General features: G+C 33.5%; 1 protein-coding gene across 2 annotated transcripts; it reads left to right on the top strand.

The window, feature by feature from the left end:
- Positions 16,311 to 21,101, top strand: LOC107625970 (ATP-dependent DNA helicase 2 subunit KU80). 2 transcript variants are annotated; one of them, XM_021116324.1, is made up of 13 exons: positions 16,311 to 16,415; positions 16,581 to 16,622; positions 16,817 to 16,909; positions 17,032 to 17,083; positions 17,565 to 17,696; positions 18,096 to 18,499; positions 18,661 to 18,947; positions 19,049 to 19,244; positions 19,365 to 19,571; positions 19,937 to 20,104; positions 20,206 to 20,526; positions 20,656 to 20,786; positions 20,882 to 21,101. In XM_021116324.1, the coding sequence occupies exons 2-13, from the start codon at positions 16,608 to 16,610 to the stop codon at positions 20,937 to 20,939; spliced, it is 2,064 nt and encodes a 687-aa protein (XP_020971983.1). In that variant the 5' UTR covers positions 16,311 to 16,415; positions 16,581 to 16,607; the 3' UTR covers positions 20,940 to 21,101. The 2 variants fall into 2 exon arrangements, with proteins under 2 accessions (XP_020971983.1, XP_016184209.1); XM_016328723.2 differs by lacking the exon at positions 16,311 to 16,415 and having other exon boundaries at positions 16,473 to 16,622.

The following is a 23,670-nucleotide window of genomic DNA, read 5'->3' as shown; positions in this document are numbered from 1 at the left end:
GAATGAAATGTGGCTTGTATGCATGAAATTATATACATGATCATGACACATATACTTCTTTCATTTAATAATTAATAACACTTGGCTATAAATTATTATCAATCACCTTTCTTTCTTTAATTTGACCACCGAACTAAGCTTAAGGAAAATAAGAGAAAGAGAGACGGTGGGTGAGGGAGGAAACCGTGACTTCCTTAATTTTTCAGCTTCGATCTTTAAGATTCGTAACTCTAATAAAAAATTTAATCTATAAAAATATTTTTCTTTTTTTACACATTAGTGTTACTTTTATTCGATAGAAGTTGACAGTAATGTAGCTTTTTTTTCTCTTGAGTTCGGTCAATTGGAGTTCTAAAAGGCACAAAAAATTTCTACCGTTTTCTTTTTCAGCAGTTCGGTCAAAAAATTTTTTTGGAAGTCCCGTTGATTTAATTTCATACGAAGGTAGGATTTTGGTAATTTTAATATGAATTAAATATATTCTTGATGTGTGATTATTGGTTTGATGACTATTGTTTGAGTTTAAATGAGTTTATGTTGAATTATTATTGTTACTTGTGATTTGTTAGTTTGGCTATAAAGAACAGCTCAGATGTGATTATTTTAATGATTTTGAAACTGTTGTGATATGGTATTTTGAGAAAAAATGATAAAATTTGGTGGTTGAAAAATTAAATTAAAAGTTGAGAAAAATCGGTAACTGAAAGACTCGAAAATGGATTAAAATACAAGTAATATTTTGAAAGGAAAGGGTTAAGGGTTTCGGTTTTGGTATAAAAAAAAGATTAGTAATTACATTTTATTCTTGAAGGGTAATATTGTGTTTGTATATAAAAATTGAGGTACATTTTGTAATTATATAAGATTCTGGATAATAAATAAAGTACGAGAGTAAAAATAGGTATTTTATAAAAATTTAGGGTTATTTTTATAAATATGAAAATAAGTGAGGGTTCAAATATAGTTTTATAAAATATTAAGGTTAAAAATATAATATTAAAAAATTCATAATTTAAAAAATAATTAATAAAAATTTAAGTTAGAGAAAAGCAACCGAGTGGTCTTAAAAGCTTTGAAAAACGTAGACTTAATTAAAGTACCTTATAATTCTTTTTCATAAGACACTTAAGGAAAGACGAGGAAATGATGCGAGGATAAATTATATTGTAAAATGATAAGAAAGATAAGAAAGAAAGAAAGAACGAAAAGAAAATGAGATAAGTAAAGATATGGTGGTGAGCCCACTGAGATTCACTTTCCAGAGATACATCAACCACTCCTAGAGATGGTCACACCTATAAGACAGAGGTTGCTTACAAAGGTTATCAATACATACATTGACTAGAAAGAGCCTCACCTATAAGACAGAGGTTGTTTACAGATGTTATGTTTGCATACATCGACTCAAGAGAGTCGCACCTGTAAGACAGAGGTTTCTTACAGAGGTTATGATACTGGAAGCCAAACTCAGATAAAGGTTACTGAGTTAAGTGAAAATATAATTCAATAAATAACCGAGAACAAAAGAATTAAAAGAATAAAAGAAAAATACTAAAGGACCTCTGTCATAGGAGAGTAGAGAGCAAATACTAAAAGAATTTAAAGAACCTCTGCCACAAGAGAGCAGATGGCAGGAATGAAAGAATGTATTAACTAAAGGGATCTCTACCGCAGTAGAGTAGAGAGCAAAGATTGAAAAGAAATTGAATGCTGTTTGGGCCTTAGTGCCAAGTGTCTAGTGGAGACGGCGATACGTAACGCTCACTTGATACTATAAGGACGGCTCAGTGAGAACGGCAATACGTAACGCTCACTGGAGACTGGAAGAAAGGTTCTCCCATGAGGACGGCGATACGTAACGCTCATGGAGGGGATGTTGGCTGAGATAAGGACGGCGGTATGAAACGCTTATCTCAGAACCAGTGTCGGGAATCGGGCAATAAACCGACACATGAACTCATGGCCTGTATAGGACTAGACATGCATCATACTTCTTTACGCATATTTGTTTGTGATTGTGTTTTCTTTGATTGTGTGTGTTTGTGATTGGATTTCTTGTTATGTAATTGCTTATTTGGATTATACTTTGTTGACTGTTATTATTGACTGGGAACATAATGGAACGAACTTAACTATACACCCCGAGCCTACTAAGAACTCTCCAATTCTTACCCCTATCTCCACCCCTTTCAGCTACAGGTGCGAAGGTTTAGTGCAGAACTACAAGAGCATAGAAGATTATGTTTACAAGTTGAGTTGTTAGATTTTATTTTTCCCTCGTCATTTATTGTTTTAGTTTTTAGAGGGTAGAAATTATATTTGAGGATCTTTGAGTAAGTCTATGTATATAATGCTATGCGGATATATATGATTTTGTGATTAAATGTTTTAAAGTACCGACTCTTCATTTTCTTGGTGAAAGTTTCAGTTCGTATTCGCGAATGCTCAATATTAAATAAAAATAGTATAGAATAAAAAGGTTTAGAGGTAAGTAACGTTTGAGCTTTTAGTGCGATCATGAAGTACTAAAAGTTAAGGTGTTATAAATTAAGTTGTAGTTAAAATTAAATAAAGACTATTTATTAATTATTAAAAAACTTAAAAAAATATTTTGTTATTGGACCATTTAATAATCCAAACGTTCTGAAAGTATCGAATTTTATGCCTAATTTATTTAAGCAAGTGTAGGAATTCGAATTCCAAAAATAAATATGAATTGACTTATTAAACATAACAAATTAAGGCAAAAAAATTTTGATATGGAAGCAAAATAAGTGATATATTTTAACATGATAATTTTTGGTGTTTTTTTAAATTGTGGGAGTACACAAATCGGACCTTCTGATTTGTGTTGAAAAAGTTGAAAAAAATTCAGAGTACACAAATCGGAGGGTCCGATTTGTGTTAAAAAATTGAAAAAACTCAGAGTACACAACTCGGACCATGCGAGTTCTTTGGTCATGAAATTTTGCTTCACAAATTGCATGGTCGGACACAACTCGCAGGGTCCGAGTTCTGCTTCATCTGATCCCACAACGAGGTGAAGCACCCCTCCTCCCCATACGCGAGTTCAACACTTCTTTTGGTTACATATTCAAATTAAAAACTCACAAATTAACAATGCTAATATATTTTAGAAAAAGCATGCTAATATATTTTAGAAAAAGCATCTTTTTTTTTTTTTACCGAAGATATGGAGACTCGAACCCACAATCTCTTAATTAAGTATAGGGAGATTATGTGTGTGTTTGGATTACAGTTTGCAAACGGGAGTTTGCATAAAATTGATTTTACAAAATTGATTTTGATGATAAGTAAGTTTGAGTTAACGTGATTTATGTTTGGCAATCTTTATATCAAAATTGATTATAGTAAAATAAATGTTGTTTGGATTATATTACTTAAAATCACTTTTAGATGAAAAATTACTAAAAGAAACATGAATTTAAATAAATTTTTTTATATACCTACAAAATCAAAACTCCGCCTATGTTACACTTGCGGTACATAGCCGGTCCCAAGCCCGGATAAAGGAGGAGGGTTGTGTTAGGTCTTCGGCAACCAACATAAAAATATAGCCGAACCCCCATGACATGAATCAAAGACATTATTGCGCTAAAGCTAGGTCGTTGCCCGGAAGCAACGCGCCGTATGGTTGGAACGAAAAAACTATGAAGAAGTAGGAACTAGAAAGAACTACAAAGAACAGGTAATAGTTATTGGTATCATTCTTATAGAAGAAAATGAAGGGTAGGGTTGGTAAAAATAAAATAAATTTTGTACCCAATTTTCTAATGGCAATCACAACCATGAACGTGAAACGCAGAAGCTACGAATTTCAGGAAATGAAACTTTCAAGAAGCTCAAACGGACTTTTCTCCTCTCCAACGTGTTTGCCAAACACACCCTATGCCATTTGAACTATTACTTCTTGGTAGAAAAAGCATCCTTTTACAACTCTATAAAAGTGTGTATTTTATCAATCACACAATTTAGGAAAGAAAATTGTTGATAGAAAAGTGGAGTCTCATCATTAATTTTTTTTAAGAGAAACGTTAGAGGACATACGAAATAATTAACTTTTTTAGTTCTTTGGGGAATATTGTTTCTTTAATTTTTTATTTTTACATTGCGTAAATGATTTTTTACCTTGAATTTAGATATTTTAAAGTAAAAATTATTATAAACTTTTGCTTCTACAATTTCATCTTTGTTGTAAAATAAATAAAGAAAATGTATTAAATATAAAAAAAATATATAAATAGAAGACTCTAATATTAATATAATTAGCTCAATAACAATAATTTATATATGTATTTACTAATATTATATATTGTAAAATATATATATATATAAAGAGAGAGAAGTATTCAGTATAAAGAGAGAGAATATTTGTTATTATTGTGTATTATTCTTTATATCAGACTCTCTATTTATAGGCGTACAAAAATTAAAGTTTCAGATGCAATTAACTTTAGTCTTCCTTTGATAGTCCAAACTTTTCAAATCGAAAAGTTAGCCGCCCAAACATTAATGGGCATCCACCTCATGCCTTATCACAACACTCCCCCTAGGATGACCATTCAAGATTATGTCTCATTAAAACCTTACTAAAGAAAAACACAATGGAAAAAAGACTTTAGTGAAGGAAAAAGAGTATAATATCCTTTATGATGGGGACTGCCTCATTAAAAACCTTATCAAGAAAAACCCAATGGAAAAAAACCTGACTAAGGAAAAAAAGTATAGTTTCCCCCTCTTGTCGACATCATTTAATATCTCGAAATCGACGCATCCCAATATGATGTACCAATCTTTTAAAGGAGGATTTTGGGAGTGACTTTGTAAATAAATATGTCAAATTATCACTTGAGCGGATCTGTTGGATATGAGGATATCAATTGTCCCTTGATTTTGAAGATCATGAGTGAAGAAGAATTTAGGAGAAATATGCTTTGTTCTATCACCTTTAATGTATCCACCTTTAAGTTGAGCAATGCTTGCTGTATTATCTTCAAACAGGACAGTTGAAGCTATCTTATGATCAATCAGTCCACATGATGACAGAATATATTAGATCAAACTCCTGAACTAAAAACACTCGCGACTAGCTTTATGTATCACTAGTATTTCAGCATAATTAGAGGAGGTTGATGCTATCGTCTGTTTCGTGGACCTCCATGATATAGCTATACCACCATATGTGAACAGGTATCCTGATTGAGATCCCCCTTTGTGTGGATCAGACAAGTATTCAGCATCTGCATAGCCAACTAATTGTGACTTGGATCCATATGGGTAAAACAATCCCATATCAACTGTTCCATGAAGATATCGAAAGATTTGTTTGATTCCATTCCAAGGTCTTCTGGTTGGAGAGGAACTATATCTTACTAGTAAATTCATAGCAAATGATATATCGGGTCTTGTATTATTAGCAAGACACATTAGCGCTCCAATGGCACTAAGATATGGTACTTCAGGACCAAGGATATCTTCATTTTCTTCCTTAGCACGGAATTGATCCTTTTCCACATCCAAAGATTTTACGATCATTGGGTACTTAACGGATGTGACTTATCCATATAAAATCTCTTCAAGATCTTTTTTGTGTATGTTGTTTGATGAATAAAGATCTCATTTTTTGTATGTTCGAACTGCAAGTCGAGACAAAATTTAGTCTTTCCAAGATCTTTCATTTCAAACTCTTCTATTAGAGTTTTTATAATTGTTGGAATCTCTTCAAGAGTTCTAATGATATTTAAATCATCAACGTACACAGCAATTATAATGAATCCAGATGCAGATTTCTTTATGAAAATACATGGGTAGATATCATCATTCTTAAATCTATTTTTGGCCAGATACTTAGAAAGATGATTATACCACATACGTCCAAATTGCTTCTGACCATATAAAGATCTTTTCAATTTAATTGAGTATAATTGTAACACCCTACCACACAAAATCTTATGCTTAAGTCATAAGACAGAGATGATGAGGTATTACAACCTCTAAGAGTAAAATTATATATATAATATAGTGAAAAAGGTCTATAACTAGGAGCCTTTGAAGAAAACTTTAAAACAAAAATCGTAACACTCACGTAAAAGAAAACTTGCATACGAAGAAATGCAAGAGATATGTATATGAATAATAAAAAGGGAGTTTCAAAGATATAATTAACAAAACGACAACTTGTTTTTCCGAGTCAACCTCTAAGAGGGATAAATATAAAATACAAGGTAGAGATCCTATATACATACATAAATTTAAACAAAGATACAACCCTAAGTCCCAAGAGTTCTTCGCTTCATCAGCGTCTCTAGAATACAGAGTGGTGCTTCTCAACCTGCATCTGAAAAACCACAAATATTGTATGGAATGAGAATCGGGGGTTCTCAGTATGGTTAAGGTGCCCACATATATAATAAATAAGGTCCCGGAAAAGTCGAAGGCGATCCTAGAACCCCGACACTCAGATATGATATAATCTTAAAGGAAATAACTAAACCATAAAATTTGGTTATAACGCTCTAAGACATCCAAGTCACAATATAACTCTAACCCTTGCTTCCACTTTCACCTAACATAACATTCTAAGACATTTTACCGCTTACTAATAAATCTTTGTTAACCAACCTTTACCACTGGTTCAACCAGTCACGGCCTAAGGCCCAAATCAAACCAACCCGGCCTCCAGCCCTTTTCAAAATAATTCATCATTATTATCAGTCCACCACCAAAGTACCCAAAAGAGAAAAATAATCACAAACACAAGAAAATACAGGACAAACATATTTAAAGAACAGTTACAGCAAGTATCACAATTACCAGTTATATAGAATTTATTAGATAGGTAGACCAAAACAAGTATGCACACCCAAATAAAGCAAACAAATGCAACATGATCCTTACCTGTCCTACTGGCCGTGAGCTCACGTGTCGGTTAAATCGCCAGAACCCGACACATCTGGTAGCTAACCCAGACATTTGTCTCTAGGTTGCGCATATCCAGGAGGATCATAAATGAAGGAGAGTGCCTTTCCACATCGAAGGAGTGTGCCTTTCTACCTTGCAACTAGAGAAGAATATGGGGGAAACAATACGAAGGAGAGTGCCTTTCCATATTTCCCACATCCTCATCACGACAAGAGAGAGAACTTCTGTCCTCAACTTGCCATCCAAACATATTTTCAAGTTAACACGCAAGCGGGATCGCACCTAGACCTTGCCATCTCGACCATTTCGGCCACATATACATCTCGACCATTCCGGCCACACACAATCATCCCCAATCTCATCATTAACATCTCAATTTGGTTACTCTAGACCTTCCTTTACTTTCAAGTAACCTCCCTTTCCAATTTCCATTGTTTAATCTCATCATACCTCAATTCTAAACAATTCTCATGCATAACCTCAAGAAGACCATCAACAATCCATCATCTATACACATTCATTATTCTCAATTTATCAACCATCATTAAATCATCATTTAACATTCAAATTTCTATTCTCAACAATAAACAACAAATCCATATTCAACTTGGTTGACAATTATCAACAAGGCACTAATCAATTTACACCCTCGCACATTCATTCCTAGCCTATGGTCATCTAGCCTAAGTTTTCACAAGATATTATATATTAAATACGAGAAACCAAAATCATACCTTGGCCGATTTCCACGTATTTTCACCACATATGTATATATACAAAATTTAATACCTAAGACACAAAATTAAAGAATTAACTAGATTCTAAGATTCTCACCTTACCAGTGAAAAATTGGGACAAGACTCGGCAAGTCCACCAAGTTAAATTGATCCTAATAAACACTGAAATTACACAAAATCTCAATACCCATTAACCCAAAAATGAAATCTGAATAGAAGGGAAAGGCTGGGCATGAAAATAAAGTTTCTTACCAAATTTTTGGTGATTTTTGTAGAGAATTCCGAGACGAACGTGTGGTCGCTGACGGCTCGTCAATTAGAGCTCCGGATTAAAAGTTATTTGAGAATTGAAATTAGACAAGGTTTTTTTTTTTGGTGACAAATTAGACAAGGGTTTGCTTCTTCTTCTCTTCCCCCAAATCTGTTTTTTCAGCGTGTGTGTGGTGTTTGGCTGGGGAAGGAAGGCTGTTGCCTTCATTAAAGGGTGATTAGGTTGGGCCTTGGGCCTAATATGGGCCCGATTCAACCTGTTTGACCCAATCTTGGGCCAAATTCTTTGAAACTAGTGTCAAAATTCTTATTTTAATTTTCTTATCATATTAAACCATAAAAATCACATTTTTAATTATCTTGATTAATAATTAATTTATTAACTAATAATTTACTAATTACTCGGGATTTACATTCTACCCCTTAACAGAAATTTTTGTCCTCGAAAATTTGCTCTTAATTTTCCATATACGCTCCCTCAAATTCAACCGATCTCTTACCATTCATTTCGTCATTCTCCAACATGAATTTAATACCCTATTCCCAATTCAAGTCTAAGCTAAACTCGTTTGTCTCACTCTTAGCTTCATTTAACTCTCTTGACGAGTACAAACTTCTTACCCTTCAAGGGTTCTCTCTAGATGAAATTAATCTCAATTCTTTCTCGGCTGTCTCACTTACTAAACGATTCCTTAATATCTTATTCTGAGTTAATCTGTTATAACCTAAGCCACACATTCTCACTTTCCATTGCTCGATCCTGTGTTAATCCTTGAATCATTCTCACACCCCACAACTTCGTCCTCTCATCATTACAACTCTAGAGTCACCAAAATCACTGTGCTTTCGCAGTGTTACTCTGATTATAAGTCACTAAGATTCTTAATTATTTACTTACTCTTCCCGAACACTCCTTGAATTTAATCGACCTTCACCCCAACTACACGAGTCCTAATCCCTGGTCGTCTCTACCATCTAATCGGTTATCGCCTCCATCACAATTCCCAAGTTATCCACTCCATTCCTTCAACAGTAGCTTGCACATCAACAGCCAAGAATCAACCGTATTATCTTGCTCGCATTCACGAGATGTCATTTGGGTCTTGTTCACATCGAACAATTGATATTAAGGTGATCAATCTTAATATCTAAATTCTAGTACTTCGAATCTCTAAAAATAATGCTCATGAAAATTTATGCTATATATGTCAAGTAGACATCCTAAATAGCATGTACACACAACCAGAGTATTCTCAGAAGCATAGTCAGTCCATCCCCCAGGCTCTATGGGAACGAACTGCTCTGATACCATAATGTAACACCCTACCACATAAAATCTTATGCTTAAGTCATAAGACAGAGGTGGTGAGGTATTACGACCTTTAAGAGTAAAATTATATATATAATATAGTGAAAAATGTCTATAACTAGGAGCCTTTGAAGGGAAGTTTAAAATAAAAGTCGTAACACTCACGTAAACGAAAACTTGCGTACGAAGAAACGTAAGAGATATGTATATGAATAATAAAAAGGGAGTGTCAAAGATATAATTAACAAAGCTTCCAATTTGGTTCGCGAAGATAAACTGGCCAGAATATACAAGTATATATATATAAGAGGATCACAAAATGACACAAAGTAGAAAAACGACAACCTATTTCTCCGAGTCAATCTCTAAGAGGGATAAACATAAAATACAAGGTGGAGATCCTATATACATACATAAATATAAACAAAGATATGACCCTAAGTTCCAAGAGTTCTTCGCTTCATCAGCGTCTCCAAAATACAGAGTGGTGCTTCTCAACCTGCATCTGAAAAACTACAAATATTGTATGGGATGAGAACCAGAGGTTCTCAGTATGGTTAAGGTACCCACATATATAATAAATAAGGTCCCGGAAAAGGCGAAGACGATCCTAGAACCCCGACACTCAGATATGATATAATCTTAAAGGAAATAACTAAACCATAAAATTCGGTTATAACGCTCTAAGGTATCCAAGTCACAATAAAACTCTAACCCTTGCTTCCACTTTCACCTAACATAACATTCTAAGGCATTTTACCGCTTACTAATAAATCCAGAATATACAGTATATATATATAAGAGGATCACAAAATGACACAAAGTAGAAAAACGACAACCTATTTCTCCGAGTCAATCTCTAAGAGGGATAAACATAAAATACAAGGTGGAGATCCTATATACATACATAAATATAAACAAAGATATGACCCTGAGTTCCAAGAGTTCTTCGCTTCATCAGCGTCTCCAAAATACAGAGTGGTGCTTCTCAACCTGCATCTGAAAAACTACAAATATTATATGGGATGAGAACTAGGGGTTCTCAGTATGGTTAAGGTACCCACATATATAATAAATAAGGTCCCGGAAAAGGTGAAGGCGATCCTAGAACCCCGACACTCAGATATGATATAATCTTAAAGGAAATAACTAAACCATAAAATTCGGTTATAACGCTCTAAGGTATCCAAGTCACAATAAAACTCTAACCCTTGCTTCCACTTTTACCTAACATAACATTCTAAGGCATTTTACCGCTTACTAATAAATCCTTGTTAACCAACCTTTACCACTGGTTCAACCAGTCACGGCCTAAGGCCCAAATAAACTCAACCCGACCTCCGGCCCAAATAAACTCAACCCGGTCTCTGGCCCTTTTCAAAACAATTTATCATTATTATCAGTCCACCACCAAAGTACCCAAAATAAAAATATAATCACAAACACAAGGAAATACAAGGCAAATATATTTAAATAACAGTTACAGCAAGTATCACAATTACCAGTTATACCTAATTTATCAGATAGGCAGACCAAAACAAGTATGCACACCTAAACAAAGCAAACAAATGCAACATGATGCAACCCTGTCCTACTGGCCGTGAGCTCACGTGTCGGTTAAATCGCCAGAACCCGACACATCTGGTAGCTAACCCAGACATTTGTCTCTAGGTTGCGCATGTCCAAGAGGATCATAAACGAAGGAGAGTGCCTTTCCACATCGAAGGAGTGTGCCTTTCCACCTTCTCCTGGAGGATATACGAAGGAGAGTGCCTTTCCACATCGAAGGAGTGTGCCTTTCCACCTTGCAACCAGAGAAGAATGTGGGAGAAACAATACGAAAGAGAGTGCCTTTCCATATTCCCCACATCCTCATCACGACAAGAGAGGAAACTTCTGTTCTCAACTTGCCATCCGAACATATTTTCAAGTTAACACGCAAGCGAGATCGCACCCAGACCTTGTCATCTCGACCATTTCGGCCACACACACATCTCGACCATTCCGGCCACACACAATCATCCCCAATCTTATCATTAACATCTCAATTTGGTTACTCTAGACCTTCCTTTACTTTCAAGTAACCTCCCTTTCCATTGCTTAATCTCATCATACCTCAATTTTAAACAATTCTCATGCATAACCTCAAGAAGGCCATCAACAATCTATCATTTATACACATTCATTATTCTCAATTTATCAACCATCATTAAATCATCATTTAACATTCAAATTTTCATTCTCAACATTAAACAACAAATTCATATTCAACTTGGTTCACAATTATCAACAAGGCACTAAGTAATTTACACCCTCGTATATTCATTCTTAGCCTATGGTCATCTAACCTAAGTTTTCACAAGACATTATATATTAAATACGAGAAACCAAAATCATACCTTGGCCGATTTCTACGTATTACCCGAGACAAGACCAAAGGCAACAAACACAGCCTCAAGGTTCCAAGATCTTCAAAACAATGATACTCAACCTCCACCAAGTCTCAAGTGTCCACAAATCAAGCTTCAATTTATATATATACACCTAATTTGATATCACCACATATGTATATATCCAAAATTTAATACCCAACACACAAAATTAAAGAATTAACTAGATTCTAGGATTCTCATCTAACCAACAAAAAATTGGGACAAGACTTGGCAAGTCCACCAAGTTAAATTGATTCTAAATACCAAAATTACACAAAATCTCAATACCCATTAACCCAAAAATGAAATCTGAATAGAAGGAAAAGGCTGGACACAAAAAAAAAGTTTTTTACCAAATTTTTCAATGGATTTTGTAGAGAATTTTGAGATGAACGCGTGGTCGTTGACGGCTCGTCAATCGGAACTCCGGATTGAAAGTTATTGAGAATTGAAATTGGACAAGGGTTTGCTTCTTCTTCTCTTCCCCCAAATTTGTTTTTTCAGTGTGTGTGGTGTTTGGCTGGGGAAGGAAGGTTGTTGCCTTCATTAAAGGGTGATTGAATTGGGCCTTGGGCTCAATACGGGTCCAGTTTGGTCTGTTTGGCCCAATCTTGGGCCAAATTATTTAAAACTAGTGTCAAAATTTTTATTTTAATTTTCTCTATCATACTAAACTATAAAAATCACATTTCTAATTATTTTGATTAATAATTAATTTATTAACTAATTATTCACTAATTATTCGGGGTTTACAATAATCCATGTGAATATTCATTGGACGATTTAGATATCTTTAGTCTTTCAAGGACTTTCATATAGATATCACGATCTAATGACCGTATAAGTAGGCTGTTACCACATTCATTAAATGCTAATGTAGTTTATGATATGTAGATAAACTGACCAAATAACGCAATGTTATCACATCCACTACAGGAGAATACGCTTCTTCATAATCTATATCGGGCCTTTGTGAAAAATCTTGTGCCATAAGTCGGGCTTTGTAGCGCACAACTTTATTTTTTTCATTTCATTTTCTCACAAATACCCATCGGTATCCAACTAGTTTTACATCTTCTGGTGTACGGACTACAGGTCCAAAGACTTCACGTTTTGCAAGTGAGTCTAGCTCAGCCTTCATGGCTTCTTCCCATTTTGACCAATCATTCCTTTGTCGACATTCTTCGACTGATCTTGACTCAAGACCCTTACTTTCATGCATGATATTTAATGCCACATTATATGCAAATATTTCATTGACAATTGTCTTATTTCGGTTCCATTTCTCTCCTGTAAAGACATAATTTATCGAGATCTCGTCATTTTCACAATTCTCAGGTACCTGAACGTCTTCTGGCGTTAAAACTATATCAGAATTTTGGACAACTGCATGTGTCTTTACTATGTCTTTTTCAACAGAAATAGTATTTACCTCTTTACTTTTTCGAGGATTTTTGTCTTTGGAACCGACAAGCCTGCCACACTTCTGGCGTGAATTTGTTTTAATGGCAATTTGTCCAACTGGGATATCAATTCAAATTGGGGTATTTTTTGCTGGTATATAAGATTTGGTTATTCTATTTGTATCAGAAAATGCATCAGGCAATTCATTTGCTATTCTTTGCAAATGCATGATATTTTGAATTTCTAGTTCACATTGCCTTGATCGAGGATCTAAATGCATCAAGGATGATGTATTCCAATTAAGTTCCTTTTTAGGAAGCTTATTCTCTCCCCCTAATGTTGAAAATTTTTATTCATCAAATTGACAATCCGCAAATTGGGCTTTAAATACATCTTCAGTTTGCATCTCAAGATACCTTACTATAGAGGAAGAATCATATCCAACATATATCCTCAGTTTTCTTTGGGGTCCCATTTTGGTGAAATTAGGTGGTGCAATGGGAACATATATCGCACACCCAAATATTCTTAAATGGGAAACATTTGGCTGCTGGCCAAAAGCTAATTGCATAGGAGAGAACTGATGGTAACTCATTGGCCTCAAACGAATAAGTGCTGCAACATGTAAAATAGCATGCTCCAAACCAAATTTGGGAGATTTGTTCTCATAAGTAAGGGTCTAGCAATTAATTGGAGGCGTTTAATAAGTGATTCTGCTAACCCATTTTGTGTGTGAACATGAGCTACTGGATGTTCAACACTTATTCCATTAGCCATACAATAAGCATCAAATGCCTGGGAAGTAAATTTACCAGCATTATCAAGACGAATTGCTTTGATTGGATTTTCTGAAAATTGTGCTTTTAATCGAATATTTTGAGCAAGTAATCTCGCAAACGCCAGGTTGCGAGAAGACAATAAGCACACATGTGACCATCTCGAAGATGCGTCTATTAGGACCATAAAATATCTAAAAGATCCACATAGTGAATGAATATGTCCACATATATCGCCTTGAATCCTTTCTAGGAATCCATGGGACTCAAATTCAATCTTTACTGGTGATGGCCTTAAAATTAACTTCCTTTGAGAACATGCAGCACAACAAAATTCACTAGATTTAAGAATCTTCTGGTTCTTTAGTGGATGCACATAGGAGTTTTCAATAATTCTCCGCATCATGGTTGTTCACGGATGACTCAATTGGTCGTGCCAAGTTATGAATTCATTTGGGCTAGTAAACTTCTGGTTTACAATGGCATGTGATTCAATTACACTAATCTAGGTATAATATAACCCAGATGAGAGTGAGAGTAATTTTTCTAATATAACATTTTTATTTAAATCATGAGTTGTGATACATAAGTACTCATGATTTCTCTCATTCATTGTCTCAATATGATATCCATTTCGGCGAATATCTTTGAAACTTAACAAGTTTCTTAGAGACTTTGTAGTCTGTAGACAATAGTGCATTATTTATTATGGATTTTGTTCCTCCAAGAAACAAAATTATAGCTCTTCCGGAGCCTTCTATTACATTGTCTGAGCCAATAATAGTATTAACATATTCTTCTTTGGCACAAGATGGGAAAATATATATTACTTTTAAGAATGGTATGCGAACTTGCACTATCCGCAAGGCAAATATCTTCACTATATGTCCTTGCCATTCTCTTCAAAGACAAATAATAATAATAAAATAAGAGAAGTATATGCACATAAAATTATTTTCTTGATTAAAAATATTTTTCTAAGAAGTATAGTATATACTAAAAATTTTATTATTATTATCTTGACACATTCAATAATTTTAAAATTTATAAATATTTTATTAAACATTATTTATATACATTATACTTGAAATTCAGATGCATAGAAAATAAAACTTAACAAGGAGTTCTTTACATTATTTATTTACATGAATACTTAACAATCTCACATATTAAACTATTCCATCATTGATCAAAAGACCAATATTTCCTTCAGGAACCTCAAAGAAATAAGATACATCATAATGAGCGGTGGAATTCTCAACAGCATCATTTGAAACGAAATTTGTTTCTTTTTCTTTGTCGTCTTTTTTCAAAGATATTTGATAAAGATCGACTAGATGCCTTAGGATATAACAGGTATGTGACCAATGGCCCTTTCCACCACAACGAAAGCATTTATCCTCAATTAATTTATTTTGTCCATTGTTTATTTCTTTATCCCACTTCTGGTGAGATCCTTTCTTGTGAACATAATTCCTTTTCCTTCCAATAATTTTTCTTGTTACCAAAACCTTGCCACTTACCTCTTTTGTGGTAATGATTTGCTGCATTTGTTTAAGGAAATGATGCGTCGCCAGCTGGACGCGCTTCATGATTTCTTAAAAGCAATTCATTGTTGCGTTCAGTAACAAGAAGGTAAGAAATTAACTCATAATATTTTTTAAATCCTTTTTCTCGATACTACTGCTGCAGGAGCACATTCGAGGCATGGAAGATTGAGAAAGTTTTCTTTAACATATCAGGTTTGAGAAAGTATCACCGTCTTTTGATTATTATATCTTTTTTCAAGGTATTTCCACAGATCTGCATGATATTTTATTGTGAGATATTTATTTTTCAATCCTTCGTCAAGATGATGACGAAGGAAAATCATGACTTTGACTTTATCTTTTTGGAATGCATTATTTTTAGTTTTAATGGTATCTCCAAAATCCATTGAATCAAGATGGATTTCAACATCTAATTTTCATGATAAATAGTTATTTCCAGATATATCAAGAGCATTAAATTCAAGATGAGAGAACATTGACATAATGAAAATTTGTTACTTGAGTCTTCCTAAAATTTGATCAGAGTCTCGTGCTGATAATGTGTTGTAAAATAAATAAAGAAGATGTACTAAATATAAAATAAAGATATGTAAATAGAAGACTCTAATATTAATATAATTAGCTCAATAATAATAATTTATATATGTATTTACTAATATTATATATTGTAATATATGTTTCCAAATTTTTTTAACATCCACTGAAATGAGTCAACAAGATGAATTATTTACTTGCAAGTGTAGATAAAGACTGAGATAGTAGCAGCGGGTGTAAGATTGTGTCGGCTTGTGTTAGATTAATTATTTAATAAAGTATATTAATTTAGAAGCATGAACACATAATTAAAAAAGATAATATTTTTGTCTGTTTTTGTTGATAATGGGTATTTATCTACACTTGTAAGTAAAATAATACCACGCGTATAACTCATCTTATTGACACCTCGTTTCAGCCATGCTAAAAAAAATTTACTTCAGCACCCTAGCACTGCCCATACAGTTATACCGTCAATAAAATAATAATATAAGCCCAAAACATCTACGAAAAGTTTTATTTATTTTTATTTTAAATCGGTGATTTCTCATAAATATATTGAAGCGGGAACAAAGAAAAAACCGGAAGAGGAATCATTCATCTCAAACTCAACGCCTTCTTCTGCAAGCTTGATTCTTTTTCTCTTCTTCTCCATGGCTCGAAACAAGGTTCCATCTTTTCTCTCTTGTTTTCAATTTTTCTTCCCGTTTTCATTCCCCAACACTATAAGGATTTTAGGGTTTTTCTTCTATAATCTATACCAACTGAAAAGCCTAATACCCCATTTTAAAAAATTTAAACTTTTCACTATTTTTGAATGCATAGATGTATATTTTCTTGTAAATGCTGTAATCAAATGCAGGAAGCTTTGGTTTTGCTGCTGGATGTGGGGCCATCCATGCACTCTGTTATTCCTGAAATTGAAAAAGTTTGTTCCATGCTTGTGGAAAAGAAGGTTGCTATATTTATTTCTCCTTTGTCATTCCTTGCCCACCTTGTGTTTGATGTTTGTCTTCAAAGAGCTGAAACCTGTAACATTAAAATGACCTTTTCCCCCTTCTTTTGACGAGTGTGCAGCTGATCTTTACCAAATATGATGAAGTGGGTGTTGTCTTATTTGGAACAGAAGGTGCTCTCTTTGACCCTTATGATGCAAACCTACAATGCACCATTATCACCATTCAGTTAGTGTTTATTATCATGTCATATGGCATAAAGTTCTAAATTGCAATGCAGGAATAACAGCAATTCAGTATTTTGCTCATAATTGGGGTTGGTAATAAGAATCGAATGGTGACATTGTTTTCTTGTACCAAAAGATGTTAGTTATTTGTGATGATAAAATGGAGACTAAGAAGTCCATGGTTCTTATTTGATTATCTTGTAGCAATGTTTATTGTGTTTCAGTCTCATTCTTGTAGAATCTTCACACTGATTTATTCACTGTACCGAGTTTGTTTTTCCCGTGGAGTTTTACTATTATGCTTACAATTAAATGGGTTGATGGAAGTTTCCTTCAAATCGTTTCTTTGATTTGATAATTCATTTTTTTCTTTCCATGAAGTGATTCAAAGGCCTTCCTCACCCATGTTTATGTCGAAATTTCCCAGATACTGATAACGAACTTACGGAAGAAGTTGGAGGATATCAACATGTTGTGGTTTTGAAAAATATTAAAGTTGTGGAGGGAGATATTGTTGAGGCTCTACAGCAACTGCCTCGAGGAGCTACACATGGTGATTGTATCCATGAAGTTCATGATTCTATACGTTGGAAGCTTTAATTATTTATTTATATATTTAACGAAAGAATTTTATGCTCTAACATTTTGACCGTTTACTAAAACATTCATACTATTTGACTTTAGATGGTAAAATTTTTCCTGATTTGTCCTGTGTAATATTCTGCACCACTTGTGCCTTGTTATTGATTTGTTCAACCCCACCTCCAAACATTGGTATATACTCAGTTTATCTTTTCCTGAGCTCTATTCTGTTTCTGTTAATAAAATTGAAGCGATATCAGCTGTAGTATTACTTTGAAAGTTCATTCATTTCACTAGCAGTAAGTTGACTCTGGCTGGTGGATTTTGAGTGATTAACTGCCATATTGTGGTTTGAATACCTTGACTGTGATGTTAGTTCTTGATGCTATTATTGTTGGCATGGATATGCTGATAAAAAAGTTTGGAGAAACTAACAAGGGAAAGAAGCGTCTATGTCTTATTACAAATGCACAATGTCCAATAAAAGAGCCATTTGAAGGAACAAAAGAGGAACAAGTGACCACCATTGCTAAACAAATGATCGTCCATGGTATGAGGATGGAAAGTATAATTCTGAGAGGAAAGCTTAATCAAGATGCAAATAAGAAAATAATGGACGAGAACGATCAACTGTTACGTATTTTTTCAACAGAAACTTCTGCAAGGTCAACATATGTGGAGAATCCAGTTTCTTTGCTTGGTGCTCTTAGAACCCGAAATATAACTCCATCCACAATCTTTAAAGGGGATCTTGAATTAAGCCCAAAACTGAGGATTAAGGTGAGATATTCATAGCCCTATTGGCCGTGCCCATCAATGCAGATAAAGATTATGTTCTTGACATGTTTTTTTCATTATCTCATTACTTTGGTGATTAATGTTCCTATGCCACTTACAAACTTTTTATGTACATGATTATTGAATGTTTAAGTTTTGAACAGGTTTTGGTATACAAGAAAACAGCAGAAGAAAAGTTTCCAACTCTCAAGAAATTTTCTGATAAGGCTGCTTCAACCGATAAATTTGCTACACATGAAGTCAAAGTGGATTATGAATACAAGAGTTCTCAAGAACCTGATAAAGTTGTCCCGCCAGATCAAAGAATTAAAGGTTATCGATATGGGCCTCAAATAGTTCCCATATCCCAAGCTGAGTGGGATGCTGTTAAGTTCAAACCAGAAAAAGGTCTGAAGCTTTTAGGATTTACTGATTCCTCCAATGTATTGAGGTAAAATTGTATATGCTTTATTTGATTTGAATTTGGCGATGGAGATTTTCTTACTCTGTTTCTTCTGTTTCTTTTCTTTTCTCCTAAACCATCCGATAAAGACACCAATACATGAAAGATGTCAATGTCTTCGTAGCTGAAACAGGAAATACAAAAGCCACACTTGCACTTTCTTCGCTAGCAAGGGCTATGAAGGAAATGAATAAAGTGGCAATACTACGTTGTGTTTGGAGACATGGACAAGCGAATGTCGTCATTGGGGTCCTGACGCCCAATCTATCTGATAAGGAAAATATTGTGCGTTTTTTCCATCTCTTTTTATTTTTTTAATTTATTTTTTAATTGGTCTACTTCCACTGACATGATTTCTGGATTTGTTTTGAAATTATTCCTTTGTTGCATGGTCATGCTGTGCAGCCTGATTCGTTATACTTCAATGTACTACCTTTTGCTGAGGATGTGCGAGAGTTTCAATTCCCTTCTTTCAGTAATTTCCCTGCACCGATACAGCCAAATGAACAACAGCTAGAGGCCGCGGCTAACTTGGTAAAAATGCTTGATCTTGCACCACAAGGAAAAGAGGAAGTTCTGCTACCTGATTTTACACCAAATCCAGTCCTAGAGGCATGAATTCCGTCACTTATGTTTTCTAGTTTATCTCCTGTGTTTCATTCATTCCCTCTTTTTTTTTTTCTTATTTATTTTTTTAAAGAATATTATGATTTTGATATTCATGACATGGGATTTCTTTATCTAATGTTTGTTGCTTGTGGGCTGTGAATTTGTATTTTCCGAATTTTTCGATAATGCTTTGTCCTTGCTATCCTTCTTATCTGAGCCAATCACCTATTACCCCCATTGTATAAAAGTTAGCATCATGATGAACTTGAAGGGTACAATAGAGATTTCAAATTTAGCATATGCACCTCCAAAAATGGAAGGTAACCTTGAGATAAAGCTAACATAAGAATGTTCATATATCTTTTCAGCGCTTTTATCGCTATCTTGAGCTCAAGTCAAAGCATGCAGATGCTGCAGTACCCCCTCTTGATGATACGCTCAAGAAAATCACAGAACCTGATGATGAGCTCCTTCAACAAAACAAATCTGTGATAGAAAAATTTCGTCGGTCTTTTGAACTAAAGGAAAATCCGAGGGTAAGACGTGTTTTCGTGCCTAGTTTATACAAAACATCAAACTTCTTTTACATTATACGAACATTGTATATCTTTCATGTTTGAATTGAACTGTCTTACAGCATAAAAAGTCAAGGCGTTTATTGAGAGAGGAAAGATATGGTTCCAGTGAGGAAAATAGTAAAGGAGAAATACCTGCTCTGGCTTCGAATCTCATTGAAGATAAGTCAAATGTTGAAGTCGACAACATTGGAGATCTGACTCCTGTACAAGATTTTGAAGCCATGTTTGCGCGCAGAGATAATCCAGATTGGGTTGTAAAAGCAATTGATGCTATGAAAAATAAAATTCATGATCTCATAGAGGATTCCCACGAAGGCGATAACAATTCGAAAGCATTGGAATGTTTAGCTGCGCTCCGCAAGGGATGTATCAATGAGCAGGTAATCTATCTTCCTCGCTTTTGCAACATAGAGCCAAGTCATGACTTTCCATGTCTAACCAATTTTTATTCCTCTATTATTCCTCTTGGTTGTATTTGGAGTCAATGATAACTTTTTTTTTCTGTGAAGGAACCGAAACAGTTCAACAATTTCCTTCGCGATCTTTGGAGTTTCTGTCAAGAGAAGAACCTTCATGGTTTCTGTGATTCTCTTTCTTCAAAAGGAATCACCTTGATCCCCAAATCAGAAGCTGCAGACAGGTTTTGTGATTTCTTTTTTTATCTTTTTCTTGGTTGGACCATTTAAAATTCAATGTTTCTTCTTCAATAACTTGTTATTTGGTTTAACTTTACAGTGAAGTTACTGAAGATGAAGCAAGAAGTTTCTTAGTCAAATCTCAGCCAAAAGTTTGAATGATTACTTAACTGGATGTGTTGAAATATTTAGGTCCTTTCTTTCTTGTATAAGCATCTCTGTTAGGCTACTGTAACAATACATTGTAAATATTATTTGTACTCTAGCCTTAGATTACTGCACTTGATTTTCTTCATTAGAAACAGAGTTTTTAACCCTTATTGCCCTATTTCACTAAGATATTATTATTATTGAAATCCCTTAATACAGTTAAACACAATTTTAGAAAGTGTTAATAATAGTATTTAGAGAAAATGACAAATAGGTTTTGACATTTTGATTTCCAGACATTTAAATTTTCGAAGATTTAAAAATACATTTAGGTTTCTGACCATTTTAAAATTTGGGCATATCAATCCTTCATGTTTATTTGGTCTATCAGATCCAACAAAAGAAATCAAATGTGACTCTTGTTGTACTGACTTGGTTGATATGGATGTACACATAGAAGAGTTTGAGTTTTTAAAATAAGACAAATTAGGTTCAGAGTTGATGTGTCCAGATTTTGTCCAGATTTTAAAAAGGTTAGAAACTTAAATGTATTTTTAAATTCTCAACTATTTAAATGTTTGTGGACCGTCAGGGATCAGTTTGTCTTTTTTTTCTAGTATTTATATATGAGAAATATTTGGTAACTAATTTTTTTATTTTTGTTTTATATTTGAACTAACACTATTTAACTTTCTAATTTTTATCTAATTAGTTTTTTATAAAATATACTCTGTTTTTTTAATGATAGCTAAATTTAGACACAACTAACATTTTCATATGATATTTTTTCTCTCATACTTATACAATGTTAAAGTTTATTCAATCTCAACAAATCTAAATTAGATTAGTTAGCTACTAGTTAAACTGATGGAATTTTTGCACCAAAGGCAAAAACCCCATAGAATGTCACTTTTGCAAATTTGACTTTGATACATAAATAGTGTTTGCAAAAAAGCAATTACATGATACAAAATCAATCTAATGAAATTCAGTGTCACGTGGGTTTAATTAAACTGTAATTCCTTGTAGATTGGCTTGATTCATTAACTAATTTTCAATTAAATTTTTAATAGATTCTATTTTTCAATCTCATCTAATTTTATTAAGCAACAATTTACTCAATTTAGTCGAGGTGTCCAATTATATTAAATATTAAATCATTCTTACTATTTGAACGAGCTTATGTTAGACATATTAAAAAAAGAGAGCAGAAAGAAAAAAACACATCTATTATTCATACAGTAGAGATTAGTCCACAACCATATCCATATGTATAAGAAATTTTCACACGTGTCATAAGTCAAAGGTCAAACTGCTTGACACAGTGACACTTGTCAAAGTAGAAATGTTTGACCATATAGAACAAAAAAGAACACCGCAAAGTAGATTCAAGTGTAAATTACTTAATCTAGCATCTACCATTGGAGTGTAGCTGACTAGGAATCAGTTTCTCCATTACTACTACTACTACCATGATTGTGTTGTACTCTTATTGGTTAAGCTCATGCTCATGGCGTATCCGCTTTGCTTTGTGCCTCAAAGGTAAAGCTTTGGGATTTTGATTTGCAAATTTGTCTTAAAAATATGTTCTTTATTTCTAGAGAGTTCAGAAATTGCAGCTCTATGCTAATCTTTGAATTTATTTATTTAACTTGGGACAAGTAATGTAGACTTTATTTGATTTTGGTTTCTCTATTGATCTGAAATGAATAGGGATTCCTTATGAGTATAAAGCAGTGGATCTTGTAAAAGGGGAACAGTTTAGTCCAGGTGAATGCATAGTTAGAGTACATGTACTGCTACTGACTACTGTCTTCAGTGGTTTACGCTCGTAATCTCATACACATAAAACGTTATTGCCAGTAGCGGTTATACACAAGCCTCCTTCAACATAAATCGCTACTGTCTCTAGCGAATTCTGTATTGCACTCCACCAATATAATCTGCGGCTGCTTGCAGCGGATTACGTGTCTCTGTAAACCGCTACTGCCAATAGCGATTTCTATAAAGATATAAAAAAATATATTTATGTCTTCTACTTTATAAAGTTGCAATTATATAATTTTGGAGGTCAAACAATTCAATTATGTAAATTACCCAAATAAAAAATTAACTAAAATTTATGTTAAAGTGGACTATTCTGTATAAAAACGAAAATTCTATTTCCTTTTCTATCTCTTACCCTATAATTACTCTTTCATTCTCTGACTCTCTCAGCCACCCTCAAAAAATTTGATTAGGATATTAATAAATAGGTGCAGACCTATAAAGAGACAGCCTCCAAAATGGATTTAGGTCTCACTAAGAAGAGAAAATAAGTCCAATATTTTTTATTTAAGCTATTTATAAATTTATAATATCATTTTCATTTATTATTTCAACAACTATGTCATATAAATATTATGTCTTGTCAATTATATTTTATTTCGTACAATTTATTTGTTTATAAATTTTTTTGTATTCTATTTATATGTTTGCATATATTAATGTTATTTTTATTCTTTAGACATTTGTGACATAAATTGATATTTTTTAATTTCTACTTAGAATTTTTTTTTAATTTCCTACTATTCTTTAGAGTAATATGTTTTACATTGATTAATCCTTGGAATAGAATTCTCTAGAGAATTAAAATTCTATTTCATATTTTGGTATAAAAAATAGCACTGATCTCAATTCTAATAAGATTTCAATTCTCATGTTAAGGCTATATATAAATTAGACTAAAATAAGTTTGAT

Source organism: Arachis ipaensis, chromosome B02 (genome assembly GCF_000816755.2).
Source record: "Arachis ipaensis cultivar K30076 chromosome B02, Araip1.1, whole genome shotgun sequence".
NCBI lineage: Eukaryota > Viridiplantae > Streptophyta > Magnoliopsida > Fabales > Fabaceae > Arachis > Arachis ipaensis.
The sequence above is the reverse complement of the archived record's forward strand: the minus strand, read 5'-3'. Positions and strand labels throughout refer to the sequence as shown.

Bases quoted from the DNA above. Each gene is read 5' to 3' on its own strand.
- LOC107625970 (XM_021116324.1), top strand. The intron at 17,697-18,095 runs GTATCCATGAAG...CTGTGATGTTAG, and splicing joins AGGAGCTACACATGGTGATT to TTCTTGATGCTATTATTGTT. The intron at 20,105-20,205 runs GTAAGACGTGTT...ACTGTCTTACAG, and splicing joins AACTAAAGGAAAATCCGAGG to CATAAAAAGTCAAGGCGTTT.